Here is a 24,030-nt window from a genome sequence, read left to right on the forward strand (position 1 = left end):
GGAGGCTGAGGCAGGAGAATGGCATGAACCTGGGAGGTGGAGCTTGCAGAAAGCCAAGATTGTGCCACCGCACTCCAGCCTGGGCAACAGAGCGAGACTTTCAACAAAAAAAAAAAAAAAAAAAAAAAACACAAAGAAAAGAAAAAGAGAAAGGAAGCACATTTTAAGCAAAAGGAGCAGCAAGTGCAAAGGTATGAAGACTAGAAAGAACCTGAAATGTCTGAGGAATGGTGAGTGGGCCAGGGAGGCCTGAGTGCATGTGTGTTAGTGATGATGGAGGGTGAGGCTGGAGAACTTCCATCAGCTCAGACTGTCCACGGGCATGTTTAACCTGCACATCGTGCTTTGGAGCTTTTCTCCAGCCAGGGAGCATCATAGGAAAAAAATAAAAACCAAAAGAGGGACGTGACCCAGTTTGGAACTATGATCTCTCTTACCATTTTTATCCCTTACTGCAATTTGTTGAAACTATTTTAATAGCAATTATCACGCTCCTCCTTGTAACTGAGTTATTTTTTACTCTTGTCTAATCCCTCCTCCTGGATTGTAAGATCATGTAAGGAGAATAACTATGCCTGGCTCATATTTGTCCTCCTTGAAGCTTCTCTTGCACAACTAAGCAGTTGCTCCATTGATTTCACATTCAACTTACTATTCTGGGAAGGGGAGGTAGAAGAAAGGAAGCATGACTATAAGATGGGCAAGGCCAAGGAGGAGTCATTTCTTCCATGGTGAAGAACACAGAGCTATGCAACTTCAAGCATATTAGAGAACAGTGGTGGTTGGCTGGGCACAGTGGTTCATACCTGTAATCCCAGCACTTCGGGAGGCTGAGGCAGGCAGATCACAAGGTCAGGAGTTCAAGACCAGCCTGGCCAATATGGTAAAACCACATCTCTACTAAAAACACAAAAATTAGCTGGGCGTGGTGGCAGGTGCCTGGTAATCCCAGCTACTCGGGAGGCAGGAGAATCCCTTGAACCTGGGAGGCGGATGTTGCAGTTAGTCGAGTTCACATCATTGCACTCCAGCCTGAGCGACAAAGCGAAAGACTCCATCTCGGAAAAAAAAAAAAAAAAGAAAAGAAAAGAATAGCTGTGGCTAATGAGTGTTTTAGGGAAAATGACAATTAAGCTAAACTGCTAATACTGCAGGTGATGGATAAGACAAGGATGAGAAAAAGCAGCAGTAGAATTTCTAGGAAATTCAGATTCCTTCCGAGAAAAGGGAGGAGGCAGGGGATGGGACAATTTAAAGATGCCAAAGAATCCTTTATTCCTCAAAATTTCAAAATCTTTCAATGCTACTTACTAGAGTAGAAACACTTTAATGGCTTTGGTGTTTACCTCATTTCCTCTTCACTCATTAACAGCAGTATTAGTGGGTCTTTTTAGTCTATTTCATCTTCTGTGTCTATCACACCAGCATAGAATTACCAAGAGGACTGTTTGACAGAAAACATGAAATCTCAGGCAAATGATAGAGATATTTGTGGTTGTGTTTCATTCCTTTTGATTTTGACCTTTTCATTTTGGAGTGCTGACTGACATGGAAATCTCTGAAGCACAAATTTCCAGTGAACTTGGCCCACTTGGAAACTGCCCTTGTTCATCCTCCTTGAATGAGCATTTTCCCTAGCCCACGTGCATGTTCCCGCAGCAATAACTGGGTTGCAAATTAAGCCTGAACCAGATATGCCATAGAACTATTATTTTCTTTTTCAATGTGCAAGCAGTTTTAAAGCTACACCTAATCCTGACCACTGGATCCTGTCAGATGGCGCCTCTTTAAAACCAAAATATGAGTTAATAAGCAGCTGAGATATTCTGCCTCCAGCAAACACTCCCTTTAAGAATCGAAAGTGTTTTCATCATTCAGAAGTTTGCTTTAAGTTTTCTCATACAATGTGTCTTGTGAAGTTTTAAAATGTATCATATTATGTTTATTTGGAACTAAACTACAATTGAATTAATAGCAGAACTCTGATTTCTGATCCACAGTTTTGTTAGTCTGATACATTGCTTAGGATTCTCAATTATGAAAACTACAATGGTAAGATGGTAAAGTACATAGAACATAAACTCTGGAGTTATTCCCTGAGCTTAAATCTTGGTTCTCCCACTCAGATTTTCTGCCTCTATTTCCTTCTTTCTAAACCAGAGGCTGCTGTGAGGATTTTAAACGAAATAATCTACATGATGACTCTGGGCACAATGCCCACCTCAGGGTAAGCAGTCCATTATTAGTCATCATCATCATCAATCATCGTGATTATTAATAGCCTTTATATATGTCATATGAATTCATCAGGCAGCTAGTGTTCTGTAGAAGGGGTTGGCAATTTTTTTCTGTAAAAGTGCAGGTAAATATTTTAGGTTTCATGTGCCATACAGTCTCTGTTGCAACTACTCAACTTTGACACTGGTTCAAAAAAACAAAAGACAATCTCTACATTCAAACTCCTACCCATGAATTCCAACCCAGCATATATGTCAAAGGTCACCTTTTCCTTGACCATATTTTCAATGGCCTTGCTCACTTCCCTCCCATTTTACCTGCATGTCAAACCGGGATCATCTATCTCTGCTGGATGGCTTCATCTGGATGGCTGAGCTCTGGCAGAGAGAATCACACAATCACACAGAGTAATGACACTATAAATACGTCACCCCTAACTTCAACCAGGCCCTCACCTCTGCCCATAAATCCTTCTTAGAAAACTTCTTTCTCCCTTTTTCTACAACAGCTATTTCAAATCATCTTCTGTCCTCATAAACTTCCAATGCACAGAAGTCTCAGTATGGGAACTCTTTCTTTCTATTACAAATTCTTGCAGAGAATCTCATCTTTCTCTCTCTCTTACCACCCCCGCCCCACCCCAAGACACACACACCCTTTGTTACTTCTCTCCTTTAACAATGAAAGAACTGCCTCCTTCCTACTGGAAGCTGAGCACCTCATGCTCCATTTGTCCTATAATAACTCATTTCTTCCTACATCTTTTGAGAGCCGACCTATAAATCGTCCCACTTTCTTACATTTATTTTCAGCTTTTCTCTTCTTACTGCCTAATTCGGTTTGTGTAAAACATGTTATAGTGCTCTATCCTAAAAATGTATAACAAACCTCACCGGAGTCTATACTTTTGTTCAGCTACTACCTTCTGTCTCTCCTTCTTTCTATGATCTTTTCAAAACAATCCACCACACCTGGAATATTTTCTCTCTTTCCTTCTTCTTTCCTTTCCTTCCATACAGCAACCTGGCTTATATTTCTGTTGCGTACACCGAAAGTGCTGTTGCGATGGTGCTAAATATTCCCAAGTTGCTAAAATCAAAAGGACACGTACTACTTCCTGAGATATTTTCTTTCCCAGCTCCCATGACATCTAGCTCTCCTTGCTTCCCTTTGATTCTTTGAAGGATTCTATCTTCTCCTTTTCTCCTCAATAACCTTATGCATTCCCATGTCTTAAAGTGCTACCCATGAGATAATAATCCCCAATCCGGCTCTGCTCTTCCTTCTCCTGGGCTCTAGATCAGCATCTCGAATCACCTAGACATCAACACCAGAGTTACCAAAGGTCCCTCAACTGCAAAAGGCTCAAGTCAAAATCAAGTTTAAAAAAAAAAACTTGTTCCTCCACTTGTAGCATGTAAGTTTATGATACCGTCATCTGGTTGTTGAGGTGAGAAACCTGTAATCCTGCCTCTGCACTGCCTCTGCCTTTAATCAATTACCAAGTTCTTTCCTTTCTATCATCTATCTTATGGACCCTGGACCCACTGCTCCTCTGAATCACCAGCTCTCACTTCAGAGTCCAAGATGAACACATCTAATCGCTGTCTAGGCCAAGCGCCAAGACTTGTGTCTGGTCTCCAAAGGGATGGGAAAGAAAATACTTGGAGATTTCACATCCCATTACAAGTGAGCTCAGTTTCTCATTGAGCCTCAGAACATGAGGAATTCTCCAAAATGAAGACGTCCAGATGATGGCAACCAAACGTGAAACCATGATAAATGTGCGCACTCCCTGGATTACTGCACAAGCCTTCTCATGGACCGCCCTACTGTCAGTCTTGTCTTCCTGTCCCCCCCATCCAGGCTGCAATCAGTTATCTCTCAGAAATGTAAGTCTGGTGACATCTCTCACGGACTTAACACTCTTCCTTGCCTACTGACTACCCACAACATAAAATGCAAGCTCTTTGCATGCCTCCAGGCTCTCTCTGCCCTAACTCCTGCTTTCTAGCCTTATCTCTGGTTATTTCCCCATTTCCAGATAGATTTCTGTTTAGCTGAAATGCTTAGCGGAGTTACCCGAGTCTCTCATGCGCTCTCTGGGATCCAAGTCTTAGAATACGTTTCTGCCAGTACGCTCTTCACCTCCCAGCTCTTCCTCATCCCTCACACATTATTCTTTCAGCTTTCTCTCTTTCATAAAAGGTTCCTGATCCTGACCTTGCTGTTGCTTCTAGGTGCTATCACAGCACTCTGTGGTTCTATACAACTACAGGATGACTATAGCCAACAATAACATACTCTATAGTTTCAAATGGTGAGAAGGAAAACGTTGAATGTTCCCAACACAAAGAAATCATAAATGTTAGAGATGAATATGCTAGTTGCCCTGATCTGATCACTATACATGATATGTACTGAAACATCACTAGGTACCCCATAATTATGTACAATTATTATTTGTCAATTTAAAAAATAAAATACAATTTTAAAAAGACATACTCAATTATATAGGGTTATTATTTATTTGTAATTTGTATTAAGTTCCATGAGGGCAAAAACCTTCTCTTTTTCAAGGTCCCTAGCACACTACCGGGCATGTGGTATATAGTCCATAAATACATTTTGAATGGGTAATTCTGGTCCATGTAGTACATCTATCCCAGCTTAGGCTTCACAATTTAACCATGTCAAGAATCAAAGGTTTTGTTGCAATTATCTCCTTGGATTTTCAGCTTAGCCTACCACAGGTTTGGTTGACACAAAATGTTTTTCAATCTCCTTTAGCACTGATTTCAACTGAATTTCTTTCAGGCCACAATAAATAAATAAAAACTGAACTTCTTTCAGGCCACAATAAATAAGTAATTAATAAATAAATAACACAGTAGCTTTCTTTCAAAGAAAAATAAATTTTACAAGAAATGCAATAAATGAAAATATAGTCTGTTGTGCCTTTGGTACACAAACATACTTTCAGCCCCTGAGTCTCCCCCTCTCCACCTTCATATCTCTTCTGGATCCATGTTACCTAACGGCTCATCTCCCCACACCTTGTAAGAGTTGATCCTGATCCGGGCTTCCCCTAAAGTTATCTACCATGTGTGCTGACTGAGGGGTCAATTGTACTTCAGAGCTCATTACTGAGAGAAACCTGGCTGCCCTGGTAGGACAAACTATAAAACGTTTTGAAATATACAAAATGGTACTGGGTGTCCTTGCAATAGAATGCTGGATTGGCTCTGGTGGACCTTCCAGGGTCATCTAATTCCACAGGGGTCTATGCCTTTTATTGTCTTTACAATTTTACAACTCTGTAAGTTGGAAAAATCTAAAAACAATGCAAATTATACTGGTACATAGATATACAAATGATTTTTTCTAGTAGAAATGCTATAGATTTCCACTCTTATAGATGATTCCAAACATTGTGTTTTATTGCTCTATAGATATTAACCAGTTTCAAATCTATTACCAACTTCATTTCAGCATTCCTGATTGCCTACATGTGTCTCATCTTCAGTGTCTCCTTTGAAATGCTTGTAATATATTACTGATTTTTTCAATTGTTAAATAAAAACTCGAATACATGTTATTTGATTTTTACATGTTGACTATACCTTTGCCTTTTCAAAATCATACTTTAACTGCCTGTTTCTCATGAAGAAAATATATTCAAGTATTAAAAATATACTGAATATAATTGTTCTCCATATATGAGCCATATCTGAGTAACTGGAGACCAGTCAGGATGTTTCTGTCCTGCAGCACAGACAGGACAAAGGAATTAGAGTGATATCTGGGTTGGTAAAGTCAGGGAGAATGACGACATCCTCTGAAGGACTAAGGATTTACTTGAAGAAGAGTGTGAAATATGGTTCAGTAGACAGAGTAGGGCTAGCATATGGGGAATCTAATAATTCAGGCACAAAAAAGTAGCTATCTTTCGAAGAAGACATCTAAGGCAAAAGTACAGTATTCTACTTAAGAAAATGGGGTATGTTAATATTGAGTTTCAGGATCTCTGATTAAATATCCTGTTTAATCAGCAGGTCTATGACTCACTGCATCCAATGAAGCAGCAGGTTCTTGAGATGGATTTCTACAATCCCCTCGACTCTTGCATAATGTTTTTTAAAATTAGAGATTTTCTTAGGAAGATACTTCTACACAAGCAACTCAATTCAGTCCTCTGAAGACACACCACTTCTGGGGAATGTACCACCAAGTTTACTCCTGACTGACACGAGGTAGAAAGTTGAGGTTCACCACATCCAGGAAGCTTCCATTATTCACCAGTCTTGTGGCAGATATCACCACTGATGTTTTCTAGATCTTCCCTCTCAGTATTCTATGAACAATATATAGCAAAAGAAAGGCACACTTCGAGTAATGAGGAGTCACTGCCTTACAATATTTAGTTCAAAATGTCAGTGGAATTTAAAGCTGTAATAGCTTACAGATAATGGAACACCTTTTATTTAATTTTGCTGATATTCCCATGTAAGTGTTCTACGCCAGGCCTCTAGTTCTCTCTCATGCCCTTTAAGATTAGATTAGGCTCTCATAGCCCCTAGGTTTTTCTCACTTTCCTTTAAAGTCTTAACAAAATTTTATATTATTAATATATTATTTGTTTAATATCTTCTCTGTCTTCTCCACTTTACTACCTCCCATGACTTTTAACTCCTTGAACATGATGACTGTGTTGTTAAGTCTGGATCAAAGGTCAACAAACTTCAGCCCCTAAGCCAAATCCATCCCAACCCCTTTTTTTTAATATGCCCTGCAAACTAAAAACATTTTTCTCATTTAAAAGCTGTTGTTTAAAAATCAAATATCAAAATAATAGTAGTTTAAACACATTAAAATGACATAAAATTCAAATATGAGTATCCGTAAGTTTTATTGGCACACAGTCATGCTCATTCATTTCCATATCACCTATGGCTGGTTTCACGCTCATGCAGAGTTGAGTAATTATAACAGAGACTGGACAGCTCACAAAGTCAAGAGTATCTACCATCTGGCGCTTCCCAGAAAAGTTGCCCATCCCTGGCATACAGTACAGCTGTACTTCTAGCACCTGAAATGTAATAATAAGTGATTACTACCATCTATTGGACTGTTGAGTGAATGACTATGAATGAACACAACTGGAGACAATAAAGTTTCAAAGATTTCACTGAAAACTATACATAAATGAAAACTGGAATCCTTAAACTGCATTTTGTGGTTTAGAGTTAGACAATCAGAGTCAGACTTACTAAAAGTATCAACATTCTATTGATCTCATTACATTAATCAAATTAGAGTTTGAGTAAGGTGGGCGGGGGACTGGCTGTGAGCCCTGTCCTACTAACAGTGCCTACTGCACACGTCATCTTTTTGAATGATTTAATACTGCCTAGTGAGATATTTGATAGCACTCACAGGGCATGTATTAAAATCATAAAATGATGAACACAAGTATACTTGATATTTCTTCCAACTTGTAGAATAAAGAAAACTTATATTCATTCACTTTAATGTTTCTCTCAATTTGTGACTTAGAACTTCTATGATAAAACGGGGAAAAATCATTGCTACTAATGACATTCTATGGTGTCTTTCAGAGCATAAGAAAACAGTTGCCGTTGCCTCTGGTCTTCCTATTGAAAGCAGACTCAGAGTGCATGAAGACCGTTCAACTATGTCAGGGACCTCCTCCCATGAGTCCTTCTATGACTCCCTCTCAGACATGCAGGAAGAAAGCAAGAATGCTGACTTCTTCCCAGGCCTTTCTGCTTTCCTCAGCCAGGAAGAGATCAACAAGAGTCTTGACCTGGCCCGCAGAGCCATAGCCGACTCCGAAACAGAAGATTTTGACTCGGAAAAGGAGATCTCGCAGATTTTCAATACTTCCCCTGCAAGCTTCCATGAAAACCCTTCCCGTAAGGAGACCAAATTGGGTGAACACACCTCAGGGAGACCTCAGGATAACAGGTCAACGTCTGTCCAGCCTCTGGCAGGAGAACAAACTAAGAGTATCTCTTCACCTGTTTCAAAGAGGAAACCTGCCATGTCGCCCCTGCTCACCAGGCCCAGCTACATCCGGAGCCTCCGAAAGGCTGACAAGCGTGGTGCAAAAGCTCCCAACACAAACGTAAAGCCCAAAACGCCACATCAAGGAAAGGCTGGCCCCCAGAGCCAGCTGTGTGACAAGGCGGCTAATTTAATTGAGGAGCTGACATCCATATTTAGACAAGCCGCAAAGCCAAGAAACAGAAGCCCAAATGGGGAGTCCTCGTCACCAGACAGTGGGTACCTGTCTCCTAAAACTCAGCCGTCAGCCCTGCTGAGTGCCTCAGCCAGCCAGAGCCCTACGGAAGACCAAGGGGAGATGGAAAGAGAGGTTAAGTCCCCTGGGGCCAGGCATTGCTACCAGGCCAACCAGGACCTGGCAGTGCCACGCAACCGCAAGTCTCACCCACAGCCCCACAGTGCCCTCCACTTCCCAGCTGCACCTCGATTCATCCAAAAGCTGAGGAGCCAAGAAGTAGCAGAAGGGAGCCGAGTTTATCTGGAGTGTAGAGTCACTGGAAACCCCACTCCTCGAGTCAGGTATGAATTTTTTTATTATGCACAACAAAAGATTTTGTTGACTTTGGTGTTACTTTAATATGGGAGGAAGAAAGATTTCCTGTGTCATTAGCCCTCTGGAGACTGAGGGAGAGTACTTGCAAGGAGAGCAGCAGCCCAGGATGGCCACTACGAGTGGTGCTAGTTGTCCGTGGCTGGATATATCTGTGGTCATGCCCCCTCTGTGCTATGGAGGGAAGGCAAAGGACTTGAGCAGGCAGAGAAGAGTGGAAACAGTTTGTTCTCTAAGACGGTGGAACTAGTATGGACGAGGCACACTTAAGATGTGAAACTGATTTACTTGAAGTACTGTGAAAAGTGTGTGTATATTTGAATATGAGTTGCTAAAGATGGTTGAAAGCATGGCTAAAACTAGCAGCTATCCAGAAGCGAAAGGCACAAGTTTGTAGAGGCCAACCTTCAGATTAGCCCCCAATAACTCACAAAGGGGAACAATAAATACCGAGGCCTACTTGAGAGGGGAGAGTAGGAGGAGCCTGAGGATCAAAAAACTACCTATCAGGTACTAATCTCATTCCCTGAGTGACAAAATAATCTGTATGCCACAGCCCTGCAACATGTAATTTACCCATGTAACAAACCTGCATGTGTATCCCCGAACATAAAGCTTAGGGAAAAAAAAAAAAAAAAGATTCTCATACACAAGAAACAAAAATCAAACAAAAATTACCCCCAAATGGATAATCCAGTCTCAGGCATGGACTAACTCGGCACATATTCAGTAACATAAGCACACACACACCCCTTCAATGTGATGCAAACAAGAAAGGCAGAACTTTCCTAAGAAAGAAAGATAAACCAAGTCAGGAGCTCCCCAGGTCTGCCTGTTATTCCTACACAGGCTCTGGTCACTAGAGCATGGAGACAGCAAGAAATAACAGTGAAGGGAATATGCACTTGGAGTTAATAAGCACTCACACCACCATGTTCATTAGAATTTCTATACATTCTTCTGACTTCATTGTAGAGATTATACCTTCCCCTGTGCAAAATGTTAAGGGGAGAGAGATCCTGGAGTCCCCCTGCAGGGTTTCCGGTCGTGATTCCATTGCCCAGCTGTGGGACCTTAGTCAAGTTACTCTACCCCTCTGTGACTCAGTTTCTTCGTCTGTGAAATGGGAAGTACAATAATACCTACATCATTCTGTTTTATGATTAAATAAAATAGTACATGGGGGAAAATTAAAGCAGTGGCTTGCAGCTAGTAACTGCTGCATTAGTGTTACTTATTATCTTCATTATTTCTCATTTCTTAATTGTATTTGGCAAAATGAAAATAACATAAGTCAGGATTTTATTACAAAAATAATGAATATTCACTTATCTTGGAAGTTTTGCTTTTTTTATTCATGCAGAATGCTTTACCTAAATTACATAAATATTTAAAAAGTTAACTCAACGGCCGGGCACAGTGGCTCATGCCTGTAATTTCAGCACTTTGGGAGACTGAGGTGGGTGGATCACCTGAGGCCAGGAGTTCGAGACCAGCCTGGCCAACATGGTGAAACCCCCTCTCTACTAAAAATACAAAAAATTAGTTGGGCATGGAGGCGTGTGCCTGTAATTCCAGCTACTCAAGAGGCTGAGGTACGAGAATCACTTGAACCTGGGAGGCAGAGTGGAGACTCTGTCTCAAAAAAAAAAAAAAAAAAAAAAGTTAAAATTATTTGATTTGGAAAAAATGGTAAAGTAGACATCACTGGCTAAAGATTGAATTGAAACACTGGTACTTTCTTATTAATAGCATTTCGCAGATCACAAACTTCCCTGTATCTCTGATCCTATGCTCACTAACACAAGCTTTGCTAGTGTTGGTTTCTTAATCTGGTACCATTGTGCACACACATGAAGTAAACATTAGCATTACTGGCTGAAAAGCGGTGTGATTAGAGGTGGGCAATTTTTTCCCCCCAACCAATCTGTTCAACTAATTCACCTTGAGTCAGCTTTACAGCAATTTTACTATAATTCTTTAAGAAACTGACAGCAGGGGGCAGTAAAAAACTTTTTAGTGTGTTCATTTAATTAAATATGTCATTCTAAATTTTGCATTTATATGTGTTATTTATGTAGATTATTTATATACATGAAGAATTTGTTTTTTACATTTTACCTTTGACAGAAATGAATGTTTCAGATTCTATTTAGATTTTTTAACCTACCAATCTTGCAAACAAATAATTTTCATTAGACATTCATTCTCATGTCACTCAAAACAGTTCCACAGGTTTTCAAACTACATATGGTTCTACCTACATTTACTTCCAAAACAACCCTTAAAGTACACTACAACCTTTTAAAAAATGACAGAAAGCAGTACATGTAGCATTGAAGGATTAATTCAAGTAAGCAGACCATAATGACTGTATTAAAATTCACTTAACCATTTGGTGATGCTAGGGTTCATCAAATTCACACTTCTGCTTCTTTGGGGGTAGCAGAACTAAAATTTAATTTCATTAGTATCTGCAGTATTATTAACTAGTTTTCTCTTATCCTGAAGTCTATGAATTCAAGTCCAAAGTTGACAAATTACACCCTTCTAGAATAATTAAGTCTCATAAAATGTTCCATTGTTGAAAGTTAGCTGGTCATGTTTCTATCCTGTAGAGTTTTTTGGGGGTTGTTTTTGTTTTTGTTTGAGAGGGAGAGTTTAGATTCACATTGAATTTTCTTAACTTCTGTTGCAAAGATCTTGATCCTCCTTGTCACGGATCTGTAAGTGTACCAGACGCCTAAGAATATTGAGCTCTTTTGACCACATGAGACATACGACAATCATAAGAGACAATCTTTGAAGGAAATTTTCTATCAGGAAGAAAACCTTTATTAAAGATTTCCTGCAATGGGGCATTTTACAACCTGGCTCAGACTGTGTCAGTCCAGAGGACCTAGGACCTGGAGCTTAGGTAGACCTATTGATTGGCAGGCCATCTCCTGAGGTCATAGAAGCAGTTGACAGACGTGTGGAGAGGCAGGGGATGTCAGGACAATCTAAAGCAAGCCATAAGCAGAAGCCCAAGAGACACTGGTTGGTGAGAGCAGAGACGCTCCTCAGTGTTAGGTAGTTGGCATCTGTACTGGGTGGTGAGTGAGGTATGGTGCCAAGAAGCTTGGCACTTGGCCAATGGAAAGGTCCAGGCTGACTTATAGGGAATGCACCACACAAAAACATGGCAGCAGACAGTAGGATCAAGATACAGGAGCTGGAACACAGGGAGAAACCTTTACCTTGCAAGAGTTTAAGCAAATGAAAGTTAGGACCATAGCTCCAGAAAGACAAAAACAACAGAGCAGAATCTTAGTGACTAAACTGGGTCCAGATTAGGGAAACCAACTGCTAGGTTAACATGCCTGGGCTACTAAGCAGCTGGTTGGAGCTTAAACAATGGAGATTGTTTGCTTTGGAAAGCTGGCATGATGAACCTGACAAATGTGGATAAAGTAGCCCCAGCTCAGGGAAGAAGTAACAGAAACAACAGGGTAAAACTAGGCCAGTCACTTCAAGGCAAGGTATTTGTGCTTCATATACAGCCACTTCACCCTCTCACACTGTGTGAACACCAGTTATGACTACAAACAGGACTGAAAATATGTTTTCCTCCTTTATTCTTACATATCCAACAAAATCCCAACAAGAGAAAGAGCTGATAGAAAAAAACCGTATGCATAAAAATGGAAGTTATATACTATTGAGGTAGTATTCACATGATACACAAATTATATTAACAATTTGAATTACTACATTAAATGAAATCAAGTGAGAATTCATTTTTTCTCTGCTTATGCTCAAATGTTCCATATTCTCATATACTCCTTCCAAACAGCATAACGACCCATTCCCTGACGTCACTCACCTTACCTGTTGTCTCCACTCTTGACTTTTGTGAGTTGATAAAAAATTTGTGAATAATTTTAGTTCAAAATTACCTCTGGTATTATAAAAAGGAGGCCTTATATTTTTAAAGGTATTTATTTTTAAAGGTATTATTTATTTTAAAAGTATTTATACCTTTAAAAATATTTTATCAACTGTATGTTTTAAACCAGTTAAATGTAAGGAGACTGGAATCGAAAACTGTGAAATGATATGCTACTACTAGTAATACAAAAATCATTCATTAGTCATGGAGACTGGAGTATATATAACCCAGCTCTTAGGATTCTTGATCCTGTGCTGCAGTTGTTAATGAGAAGACTTAGCCACGGTCACTGTGGTGTTAGAAGTTATGCATGGCTTACTGACAGCCTCCAGAAATGGAGATAGTGGAATTGCCACCTTTAAAAATCTACGCTTGGAATTCATATTCCAAATATCTTCAAAGAAAATGGTGGCCTGGCAATTTTCCAGTATCTTTCTATATGGAAAAAGAAAACAAAGCCCTTCATGGGTATCCTTCCCTTTTTTTGTATTAAGTTAATAATGGTCAATCAATAGAAAAAAATTTTTTAAGGTGGGGACGGTTAGCGTAGAAACATTCAGTGTTGGGTGGTTGGCAGCTGTACGGGGAGGTGAGTGAAGTGTGGTGCCAAGGAGCTTGGCAATTGGCCATTGGAAAAGTCCAGGCTGACGTACAGGGAATGCACCATGGGAAAACATGGCAGCAGGCAGCAGGACCAAGACACAGGGATTGGGACATGGGGAGAAACTATGTTATTCTCCATCAAATTACTACAAATAAAGTTATTCTTCAGAAAATAACTACAAATAAAACAAAGCATTCCCATTTTATCTACAAGTAGTCCAAACACATCTTTATATTAAGTTATTAATATAAGGTAAATGTATACATATGCCAAAAAAAACCACTTTTAAACATCCCACTTTTATAGTAGAAGTGGAATCCAGCAATGTGCTTTAATAGTCTAAATACAATTACTCATATCTTATCATAAGATACCTACTAGGTCATCATTATTAGCCTTGTAAAGTTTTATTTACTATATACAATTAGAAGTAATACAATTATTTCTTTTCATAATCAAAACACAGCATATCCAATGCCTCCAATTAGTTTACATCAGCAAGACTTTGATCATCATCAAAAGCCAAAACAAGAGGATTAGCCGTATCAAATCTATGTAACTCTGTCTGTAGAAATTTCCATCTCCTCAAAAACAACAGCAAGTAAAACAAGTCATCAATTTACTTTTCTTACTAAAGGTATCAGTATGTGGTATCTCCCATCTTTTGGCTGGTTTGGTTTTGGAAAATGTAGCAACAGCACCAGTAGCCAATAGTTTATGAATACTCAGCGCTTGTAAAGTGAAGATCTAGATGGCTTAGCCCAGGAGTATTGTTGTTGTTAAAGAATATAGTCAACAATGAATTACCAGATAATACCATCAGATTATCAAAATGAAAAAATCCTGACAGTACATGTGTTGTTACTGCAACATGAAATGTAAATAGGTACAACCAGTTTGGAGAATTGTTTTATGATACACAATTAACTTAAGATGTGCATACACTAAACCTTTATAGAATACACAATTGCCTACTTGACATCACTATTTGGATGTCCGATAGTCTTATCAAATTTGTCCAAAACTAAACTTCTGATTCTCCTCTCCTCCAAAACCCTTCTCTTTCCAAATCTTCTCCATGTCAACAAAAGACAACTCTCCTTCCAGCTCTTCAAGAAAAAACCCGTGAAGTCATCCTTGACCCCTCTTTTTCTCACATCCCAAATCCAATTCATCCAGCAAATCCAGTTGGCACCACCTTTAATGTCTCCAAATCTGACCACTTCACCCCACCTCCATAAATGAGGCTATACGTCAAGCCACCACCATCTGTCTCTTTGCTATTTGCATTACCTTCCAATCCCTCCTTGCTTTCGTTATTGTACATCACAGTCTACAAAGCACTCAGAGTAATTCTTTGTAACGAAATCATGATCAAAGCACTGCCCAAACGCCATCCAGGAGCTTCTCACTCAGTCCGAGTAAAATCCATAGTTCTTATACATCCTAATCAGACCTCATCTCTGACTTCACCTCTTGCCACTCCCCAAGCTTAGTCCACTCCAGCTACAGTGGGGTTCTTGGCTGCACCTCCATCACGCTGCCAGGCTTGTTCTTGTCTGGGGCCTGTGCACTTTCTGCTCCCTCTGTTTGTAAATCTCTTCCCCCAGGTATCTGCAGGATTAAATCCTTTATCCCCTTCATATCTCTATCACCTTTACAATATGGCCTCCTATAAATACTCTATGTAAAAGAAAGGTCCTGCCTACCCTACTCTCTATTCCAGTCTCTTGCTTCTTGTTTTTTTGCATAGATCTCATATGATACACTGCACATTTTGTTTGATTTTTGTAGCTGTCTTTCTTCCTTCACTTGAATATAAAATCCTTGGGTGTAAGGACTTTATCTGTTTTACCCACTCTTGAGTCCTCAGAGCCTAGAACAGTGTCTGGCATGTAACAGGTGCTCAATAAATTTGTGCTCAGAAAACTGTAAAGAACCTAAATATTCATCAAAGAGAAAATGGATAAATTGTGACATAGTCACACAACAAATGAACTAGAGCTGCATGTTATCAGGATATATGAAACTCACAAACATAAAATCAACCAAACAAAAGAAAGTTGTAAAAACTTACACATAAACTACATGGACAGATGTTTGCATATGAAATTACATTTGCAAAATAGTACTATTTCAGGCTTACGGATGTAGTAGGAGTATAGAGAAATGTGTGGGAATGAGGAACAATAAATTCCAGATAGCAGTAACCTTCGAGATAAAGCATGTGATTTGTGGAGAGTCAACTGTGTTGGCAGTGTTTTATATCTTAAGGCGGGTAGTAGAGACACAGATATAAACTACATCATTTTAATATTTAATAGTGAAAAATACTGACTTTTATGTTAATCTACTATCCTTATGATGTATCAGTAAGTTCAGCAGCAATGTTTCTAATGAATACTATGATTTATTCCATAAAAACCATCCAGAAAATATCTTTGTGTTAAGCACTGTGAATCAGATAAGTTGGCTTTTAGCCATTTGTCCATATAATTTTGGGGATTGTTTTAGTTATATTTTAGAGCTTTTTAAAATGTTTTTTGTTTTGTTTTGTTTTGAATTTATGGTGTTTCAGTAGAATATGTATTCAGTCTTGTGCCATGGATCTTTTATGGTATAGTCTATCTACTTTATTTGCTGCAGACAATTAAAAAATCTGTATATGAGCTTCTTGTTTTTAAGGAAAAAGTCTGCATTAGGCACAAACACACACACACACACACACACACACACACACACTATGGACCTGGTTAGGACTAGTAAAAGAGAATTTGAAAATTAACAAGTGCTGCCTGTCACTATCTCACCAACCCAACTGCCTCTCCTCCCATCAACATACCTAGACAATAAGAACAAGCACATTAGGGCAGAATCCATAAGAAAACAAAACCTAATTTTATAGTTGCCTATTTTCTCATTCTTTTATTTCTTAATTCATTTTAAATCTTTTTTTTCTTTCTGTGTATTTGCATTGAATTGAAAAAAACGAAAGCCTTTATATTTTGCAGAGGACGATAAATATTCCCTAGAACACCAAATTGCTGATGAACTAGAAAGCAAAAGAAATTCAACAAGAGAATGGCACCTTTGGCCGGGTGTGGCGGCTCATGCCTGTAATTTCAGCTCTTTGGGAGGCCGACGCAGGCAGATCACGAGGTCAGGAGATCGAGACCATCCTGACTAACATGGTGAAACCCAGTGTCTACAAAAAATACAAAAAATTTGCCGAGCGTGGCGGCAGGCACCTGTAGTCCCAGTTACTCGGGAGGCTGAGGCAGGAGAATGGCGTGAACCAGAAAGAGAGAGAAAGAGAGAGAGAGAGAGAGAAAGAGAGAGAAAGAGAGAAAGAAAGAAAGAGAGAGAGAGCGCGCGCTTTATTTTCACTGAAGTGAAAAGATAGCCTTATCTCTGACTCCTCCACACAGACAATTTCTGGGAGTTAATTCATGAAAGGCACGTGACGCATTGTGAGGTTTTATCCTCTTTCCTATCTTTTGCATTCTTTCTCAACCACTGTTTTCATTCAATACCTACCCGCTTGTAATTTTCACTTTGAAAACTATGCCTCTGCAGTAGTTTACCTGCAAGGCCATCATTAATGAGAATATTGAGTCTATTTCCGCAGACCTTGGTGAAATGGAGTAATTCAGTATCCAGCAAGCCCAGGAAATATTGCCCCTGTTGCACAGAATTCTTGTTTAATGGCTTGAATATTACAGAATGGCAGCAACTGCCTTATCACCTCTTCTGGTCAACCCATGACACCATGATGTTATGAAAAGCCCATTCCAGCTGTATAAATGCATAAAGCTGTGACAATGTTGCTCACACTGATATCTTAGTGAACCAAGAAGTAAGGCTGATATGCAAGGCAAAAGTGGACTATCACTATACAGTTAGAAGTTTGAATTGGTTATGACAGTCATCAGTATCTAGTCATGAGTAGCAGCAGCTAAATTAGACAGTAGCATCAGTTTATATCTCAATGGCCAAGTTTCTGGATTTAGCAAGAAAACAATAAACACCAAAATAAATTTAGCTGAAGAATAAAGGTAGAGTTTTTTTAATGTATTTTGCTTTTAATTTGTGGTGTTTCAGTAGAATATTACACGTAGTCAGTCTTGTGCCATAGATCTTTTATGGTATCATCTACCTACCTTACTTGCTGCAGATGGAAAAAAAAAAAAAAAAAAAACCACCACCTGTATATAAGAAGCTTCTTCAGATAATCCCTTTGGAATTAAAAGGGCTTTATGAAATAAGCATCAGAAGAGCTTAGTGGTTGACAGTAGAGGTTCTAGAGCTAGAATGTGACTCCTGGCTCTATCACACATCGGTTAGGTCACTGTGGCAAGTTATTTCAACTTTCTGTGCCTCAGTTTCTTTGTTGGTAAAATGGAAATAATAGAATTACCTACCTCTAGGGTAATTATGAATGTTAAGTCAATTAACACAGAGAAAGAGCTTGAAACTATTAGCACATTGTAGTATCTTAATAATGTATTATTTTAAAAGTTACTTATTGAAGTGTTTACTTTTATTGTTTATTGTCATTGACTTAGTATAAACTCCCTACACTCTACCTTTTCAAAAAGCTCTGACTCTGTTTCAAAACCTCTCTTTAAAATCTTCAGACTGCCATTCTCTTTTATACTACTAAGTATTCACAATGGCATAGAGACTATGGAGATGGAACACTTCAACAACATAAAATAAACAAATGATTTATCAGAAATACAATACATCTTGAAAGTTGCTTTTAACTATTTGTTGAGTCCTAGATTTGCATCTCAGAGTCAGAATCATCACCAAGGCTGCCATGGAGTAGTGGGATACGTTCCCCTGGTCTCCATATAACATACTATTTTTTATAAATTTTTACCTCACTTGGCCTTCCGTTCCTTCACTGCTGCAGGGTATGGGATCAAAGCCAAAGAAAAGTGATTCGTTTCCATTTCTACTCTTCCTTCATACAACTAATTACTCCCCATCCCCTCTAAATCTAGAAGCTATGAAGGTTAGCGTATTATGGATTACTGTCAGTTTAGAATGCCCTCCAAAAATAAAGTCTCTTTGACTATTGTTTTCTTGCTGCTTTTGAAATTGTTTAGCAATTTCCCTCAGTTTGCTTTGTTAGCACTTGCTAAACATTTGCTAGAGTTAATTGAAAGTGGTTCCCCAACACTTTAGCCACTCCTTATTTTTGTATTTCAATAATTTCAGCAGGAAGAAAAATCTAAAAATAATTTAAGTAACAAATGCAGGCTTTTCCTCAGCTAGATAAATCGACCTTTTATTTTGCATTTTCTTACTAAGTATTATACCATGCTGCAAAGCTCTCAAAAGGAAAAGGATGTGCTTTTGGGAAGTTTAATTTACTAGTATGCAAACCAGTATCAAATAGTTGTTTTGAAAGAATTTGACCCTGAAGTTTCAGATACCTTCACAGTGAAAACTACTCAATGTCTCAAATCTTTTCTGCAGAGTCTATTTTAAGTACTTTTCAACATGTTTCTTCATTTGCCTTGGGGCCGCACCTCCTCATGGATCACTGAATCTGCTTAAGCATAATTACAGCAATTCAAGGACTCCATTTAGACACTGCATTCTTTTGACATTTTGGAGTTACTTTATAAAAACAACTGTAGCAAATACAATTTTAAGTATGCAACTCGATATAGCTTACTGTGCTGACCAAGATGCAAAATAGTTCTACCAGTTGGTGTTCGAATTATGTATAACAATAGAAATGGTTCTTTCCTATTTAATTTCAGTTGATTGGAGCCAAGAAATAGTATCCTATTGTATATCTGCTGAAATAGGACTAAACTACTAGTCTCCTGAACACTGGTAGAGAAATCCAATCAAAAGCTTTTCCTGGCCAAAAATAATACTAATTGCAAGTGAAAACTAACTTTGTTCTCTCAGTTATGAGTTCCAGTGGTGAAGTCTAGTTCCATATAACAGCGTATGGTAAATTAGGCCACAGAAACAAGCTTCCAGTCACTGTTTATATGATCCACATGTTGTGGTCCAAAAAATGTAAATAAAAATACCCTAGGGAATAAGGACTTTTTCCTATGATGACAGCTTTTAGCCTTGGTTGCTGAAAATGGTGAGTATTTCTAGTGAAATTGAAAGCAAGTCTAGGGAAATGAATTTCCAAGTAATGGAGGAGAATCTTTGAGAAAGAGGAGGGGAGGGAGAGGAGCAGAGGAGAGGGGAGTCGGGGGAGAGGAGGGAGGAGGGAGACAGGCAAAGAAAACTCTCATCTGAAGATGAATGGTTCTTTTAAAGATCTTCAAAATAATTTTCACCATGATATAGACGTTACAGATCACTGCTTTGACAGAGAATGTTCTAATTGTGTTAGTGCATAGAGAATGCAATAGATACACAGTTGTTGACATCTGGGGAGATGAGACAGAAGATGTTTCAGTTTAACACTTTAACATCTTTGTAATCAGAACTCCTTATAGAAAAGGACATACTTACAACAGATGTCAGATGACTCATTTTGTGGTTGCATTGCTTGTCCACATACAAATTTGGTCAGAATTGTCAGTTTAATTATTTACTTGGTCAGTACTATGTGCTGTTTATTAGTGGTTCATAAAATAATGGTATCTTGTGGTGATTGCATGTTAGATTCAGTGAACTACAAATTTGTTGTCTCCATTTGAAAAATAACATACTAAGATATGAATAGTTTCGCAAAATTCCCCCGTTGTCCAGTTACTGGTAGGGACGGAATTCACACTGAGACAAACTGGCTCCTGGGTCTGTACTCTTTTGTTTCTAATTTTTACGGCTACATAGTAGGCATATGTATATATGGGGTACATGAGATTTTTTGATACAAGTAGGCAGTGTGTAGCAATCACATCATCATAGAAAATGAAGTATCCCTCCCCTTGAGCATTAATGAATCCGTACATTTTAACTGCTATACTCTACTGCCACAGCCCTTCTCAAGATCTGTCTCAATGGAGTTTGGGTGAGTCCTCCTGACCATCAGAAATACCACCATAGATACTGAGCAGTTCTCTAAAAGCAAACCTCGTGAATGGCTTCCTTCCATTGCCCCCAGACAATGTTAAGAAATCTTAAAAAAGAAAAGAGCCATGACTGATTCTTTCATGGTCCTCATGAGAAAACTGTGCTGTATACATTCCCAGTCCACTTTGAGGTGTCACATAAAGAAGAGCCGGCATCTTTACTCATAACAACAACCTTCCTTGATGCAACTTGTGAGGGCCTGAGTTACAGTGCCTCCTCTATCAAAGCCATTTTGATGGGTTTCTCTTTCTCTTATAAACAGAGCACTGATCCCAAGCAGAATATAACAGATGTGATTTGTAATCCATTATAGTACTATTTAATCCTTATGTTTAGCTGCCAGCATTCTAATTAAGAATGTGTTGGCATATGTTGGCCAGAATCCTGAAACATGGAATTCTTCCATGTGCCAAGTCAGAGGACACAGCATTGCTGCCTAAAATCAAGGAAGAAAGGGCCCCAACCACACTTTAGTTCAAGTGACTTCTGATATACCTTTTCTACAAAAGACTATTGCAAAACACAATTCAGCAAGATTTTTTTATGAAATAAATAATTTTAACTTTGAACAGGGAGCTAATAAGAGGGAAGCATGAAGATTGAAGAGATCAAATTAACTTTGGAACGAGAGACTGTTGTCACTGCAGGAAAAGTCAATGAGCACATCAAAATGAGATTCTTCAGCCCATAGTAAAATTCATCAGAGGGCCACATGGTATAGTGAATCTAAGTGTTAGGTGTGCAGACGAAGGATGATGTGCCTCAGTTTGGGGTCAGTTTCACTGACCGAACATCTGTGCTGCCCCATTGTACACACTCAGCTCTGCAAATATCTTGACCAATTCATTTTCATCCTAGATACTAGCATTTGGGAGAAATTTTTAATTGGAGGGGATTGGCACATACGTTGTAAGCGCCCCATTTGTTTTACTATTTGTTAATGGAAAATTCCAATGTTATACCTCAAATTAAAGATACTATCACTCTTAGTAATAATTTAAACAAGATATTCCACAGAAGGACCAGAAGAATCACTCTAGTATGAGAGCTATTGTGTTTGGATTGTATTTTCTTTCCTAAATCCTACTAGGCCAATGCAGGTAAAATGATGAATCCATTAACAAGCTGTTTCTGTCCTACTACAAATCAATGTAACTTTACTACCACTGTGTAATATACAACAGATAATTATATACCGTATAACATATAATGTATACCATAACATTTATGTTGCCAATTTTAAAATTTTATACTGATCTAGTCCCTTTCACCTGCAAATCTTAACATTTGTTCATCCAGTCTACTATGTAAAATGGCTTGGAGTTGGAAGCTGTGTCTTCTAACGTGGCCTAGGAGCAGCCCCTGAGTATAGAGTTCGGCTTCCAACACACATCTCAAGAACCATGGGTTTTTTTGGAACATGAGGCCAGCTCTTAGCTACCTGCAATTCAGAATGTACTATTTGGTCTCAGCAGTTTCTTGACCCTTCATGGGGTCATCTTCAAGTTCTGAACTGCTGCATATGTGTTTCTTCTCTTTGCCTTTGGATGGTTTTCTGGCTTTCAGATTTTGATCTTTGGATTTTGACAAATCAGAAAAAGATCAAACCCAGCCAAAACCTGTCTTTCATTACAGTTTGTTCTGGTTGAAATGTTAAATTTTCTCACATCCATGGAATTGAAGAAAATTATGATCCAAAATGAAAGAGGAATTGGGTTCATATTCTCTCTCTCACATCCACATTGCAAATCAGTCCTTTTTCACTCCCCATATTTAATGCTATCTGTTGTCCTCTTGCCTCACTTTCTGCCATGAGGTCTTTGTATCCTCAGGTAGGTCTATAGAAACACAATTTAGTTTTCCTTTCATTATGCAAACACAATGCTACACCTGCACTAATCATCTGTGCTTAAAGCCAATGGATGATGGGGGGCAAGTGTTAGAAATTACCCAAGGCTCTTAGCACCTGGAGTGTTTTCTTACAGCCTCACCTGTATGGATAATTTTGTCAGTCAAATAGAGTAAGTGGATCTTAGTGATCAGAGCAGGAAGCAAGCTTGAAGCCAGGGGTTAAAAAAAAAAAAAAAATTAAGAGAAGCAAATGAGGGCTCCAGAAAGGGAATCTGAAAGAGACAAGGTGAAGGATTAGAAGCAGATGGCATGAGGAACAGTTCCAAGAAGCAATGAGAAAAGGCAGAGCTGGTGATAGTTGAGTGCTAGAGACCATTACAACATCCATATCCCAAATGGTTCCAGATCAGACCTCACAGGGAATGAAATTAATATGCAACAGTCTCCTCCTTTGCCAGCTGCTCATGGCATTTGCCTCGGCTGTCAGTGAAAAATTGTGTGTTCTCACAATAACAGACATGTATGCGACAGCAATCCTTCCGAGGTGACAAGAGTCATTGTTGAAGAGTCGTGGTCCCAGCACGTTGGGAGGCTGAGGCCGGCAGATCACCTGAGGTCGGGAGTTCAAGACCAGCCTGACCAACATGGAGAAACCCTGTCTCTACTAAAAATACAAAATTAGCCAGGCATGGTGGCACATGCCTGTAATCCCAGCCACTCAGGGGGCTGAGACAGGAGAATCGCTTGAACCCGGGAGGCAGAGACTGCAATGAGCTGAGATCACGCCATTGCACTCCAGCCTGGGCAACAACAACAACAAAAAAGAGTAATGCTCATGGCATTACTTCCTTATGACTTTGAGTAGGATACAGAAGGAAATAAAGACAGTAACCTCTTTGGGGTTCTATACATCTTCATAAAGGCTTTCTTCATAGATCAGACAAGAAACTTAAATATTCCTTTGGTTTAAGCTGCCACAGAACTATGTTAAGATTATTAAAATACAAGTCTTTAAATATTAGGATCCTAAGTCTGCCCTTACTACTTCTGCTCCATTATCCTCTAGCTCATCATCCTCCATAGATCCTGACAGATCCCCCTCTTCCCACTCTTCTCCACCCCACTGTCTTGCCCTGAGTGGCTGATCTGTGTAGACTAGAACAGACTCCTTCAGGTTTCTGGTTAGGTGAAGTCCTGGAGAGCCCTGGCAGATCAGAAGGAAGAAAGAGAGGAACTCAAGGTACTTAGTGTCCCATCTTCCTCCTGTGGGTTTGCTTTGGTCCTCCAAGTCAAATGAAGGTCTCCACTCAACACAAACTTCCCTGTGTTTAGGAAAGTGCATCCACCCTCTGTTCCTTTAGGGTTAGGGGTGGCAGCAATTCCGCTTTGTAGTCCCCAGGTGATCCTTTATCCCTGTGGTTTCCTCATACCCTGAGGACACCTTCAGATCTAATCTTTTCATGAAGGCCTCCTTGTGTTGTTTGTGCCCTCTCTTTCTCGCTGGGACTATAACTGCTACATCCTCCTCCTGATTGCCCATACCTAAAATGGTGATGATCCATAATTATTATGCAGATATGGTGACACAAGCAATTCCTGAAATGTTTTCCTCTGAAATTGCTAAGGATTACTCACAGGCAAGTTACACAGCTTCAAAATTACTTTTCCAGCTCTATATTCCCCATTACTTCTCGCTGTTTTGCTTTT

At 39.2% G+C, this 24,030-nt stretch overlaps 1 protein-coding gene across 1 annotated transcript in view; it reads left to right on the forward strand.

Annotated features, from left to right (window-relative positions):
• The window catches only part of PALLD (palladin, cytoskeletal associated protein), a 446,787-nt gene that overhangs the window by 6,420 nt on the left and 416,337 nt on the right, over nucleotides 1-24,030 (forward strand). Inside the window, exons 2-4 of the mRNA XM_011967795.1 lie at nucleotides 3,806-4,130; nucleotides 4,359-4,363; nucleotides 7,857-8,844. Of these exons, the coding sequence (XP_011823185.1) occupies nucleotides 4,021-4,130; nucleotides 4,359-4,363; nucleotides 7,857-8,844 (1,103 nt within the window). The 5' untranslated portion in view covers nucleotides 3,806-4,020. The remainder of the gene's footprint in view (nucleotides 1-3,805; nucleotides 4,131-4,358; nucleotides 4,364-7,856; nucleotides 8,845-24,030) is intronic.

This window comes from Mandrillus leucophaeus, unplaced genomic scaffold, assembly GCF_000951045.1.
Source record: "Mandrillus leucophaeus isolate KB7577 unplaced genomic scaffold, Mleu.le_1.0 Scaffold81, whole genome shotgun sequence".
Taxonomy (NCBI): Eukaryota; Metazoa; Chordata; class Mammalia; order Primates; family Cercopithecidae; genus Mandrillus; species Mandrillus leucophaeus.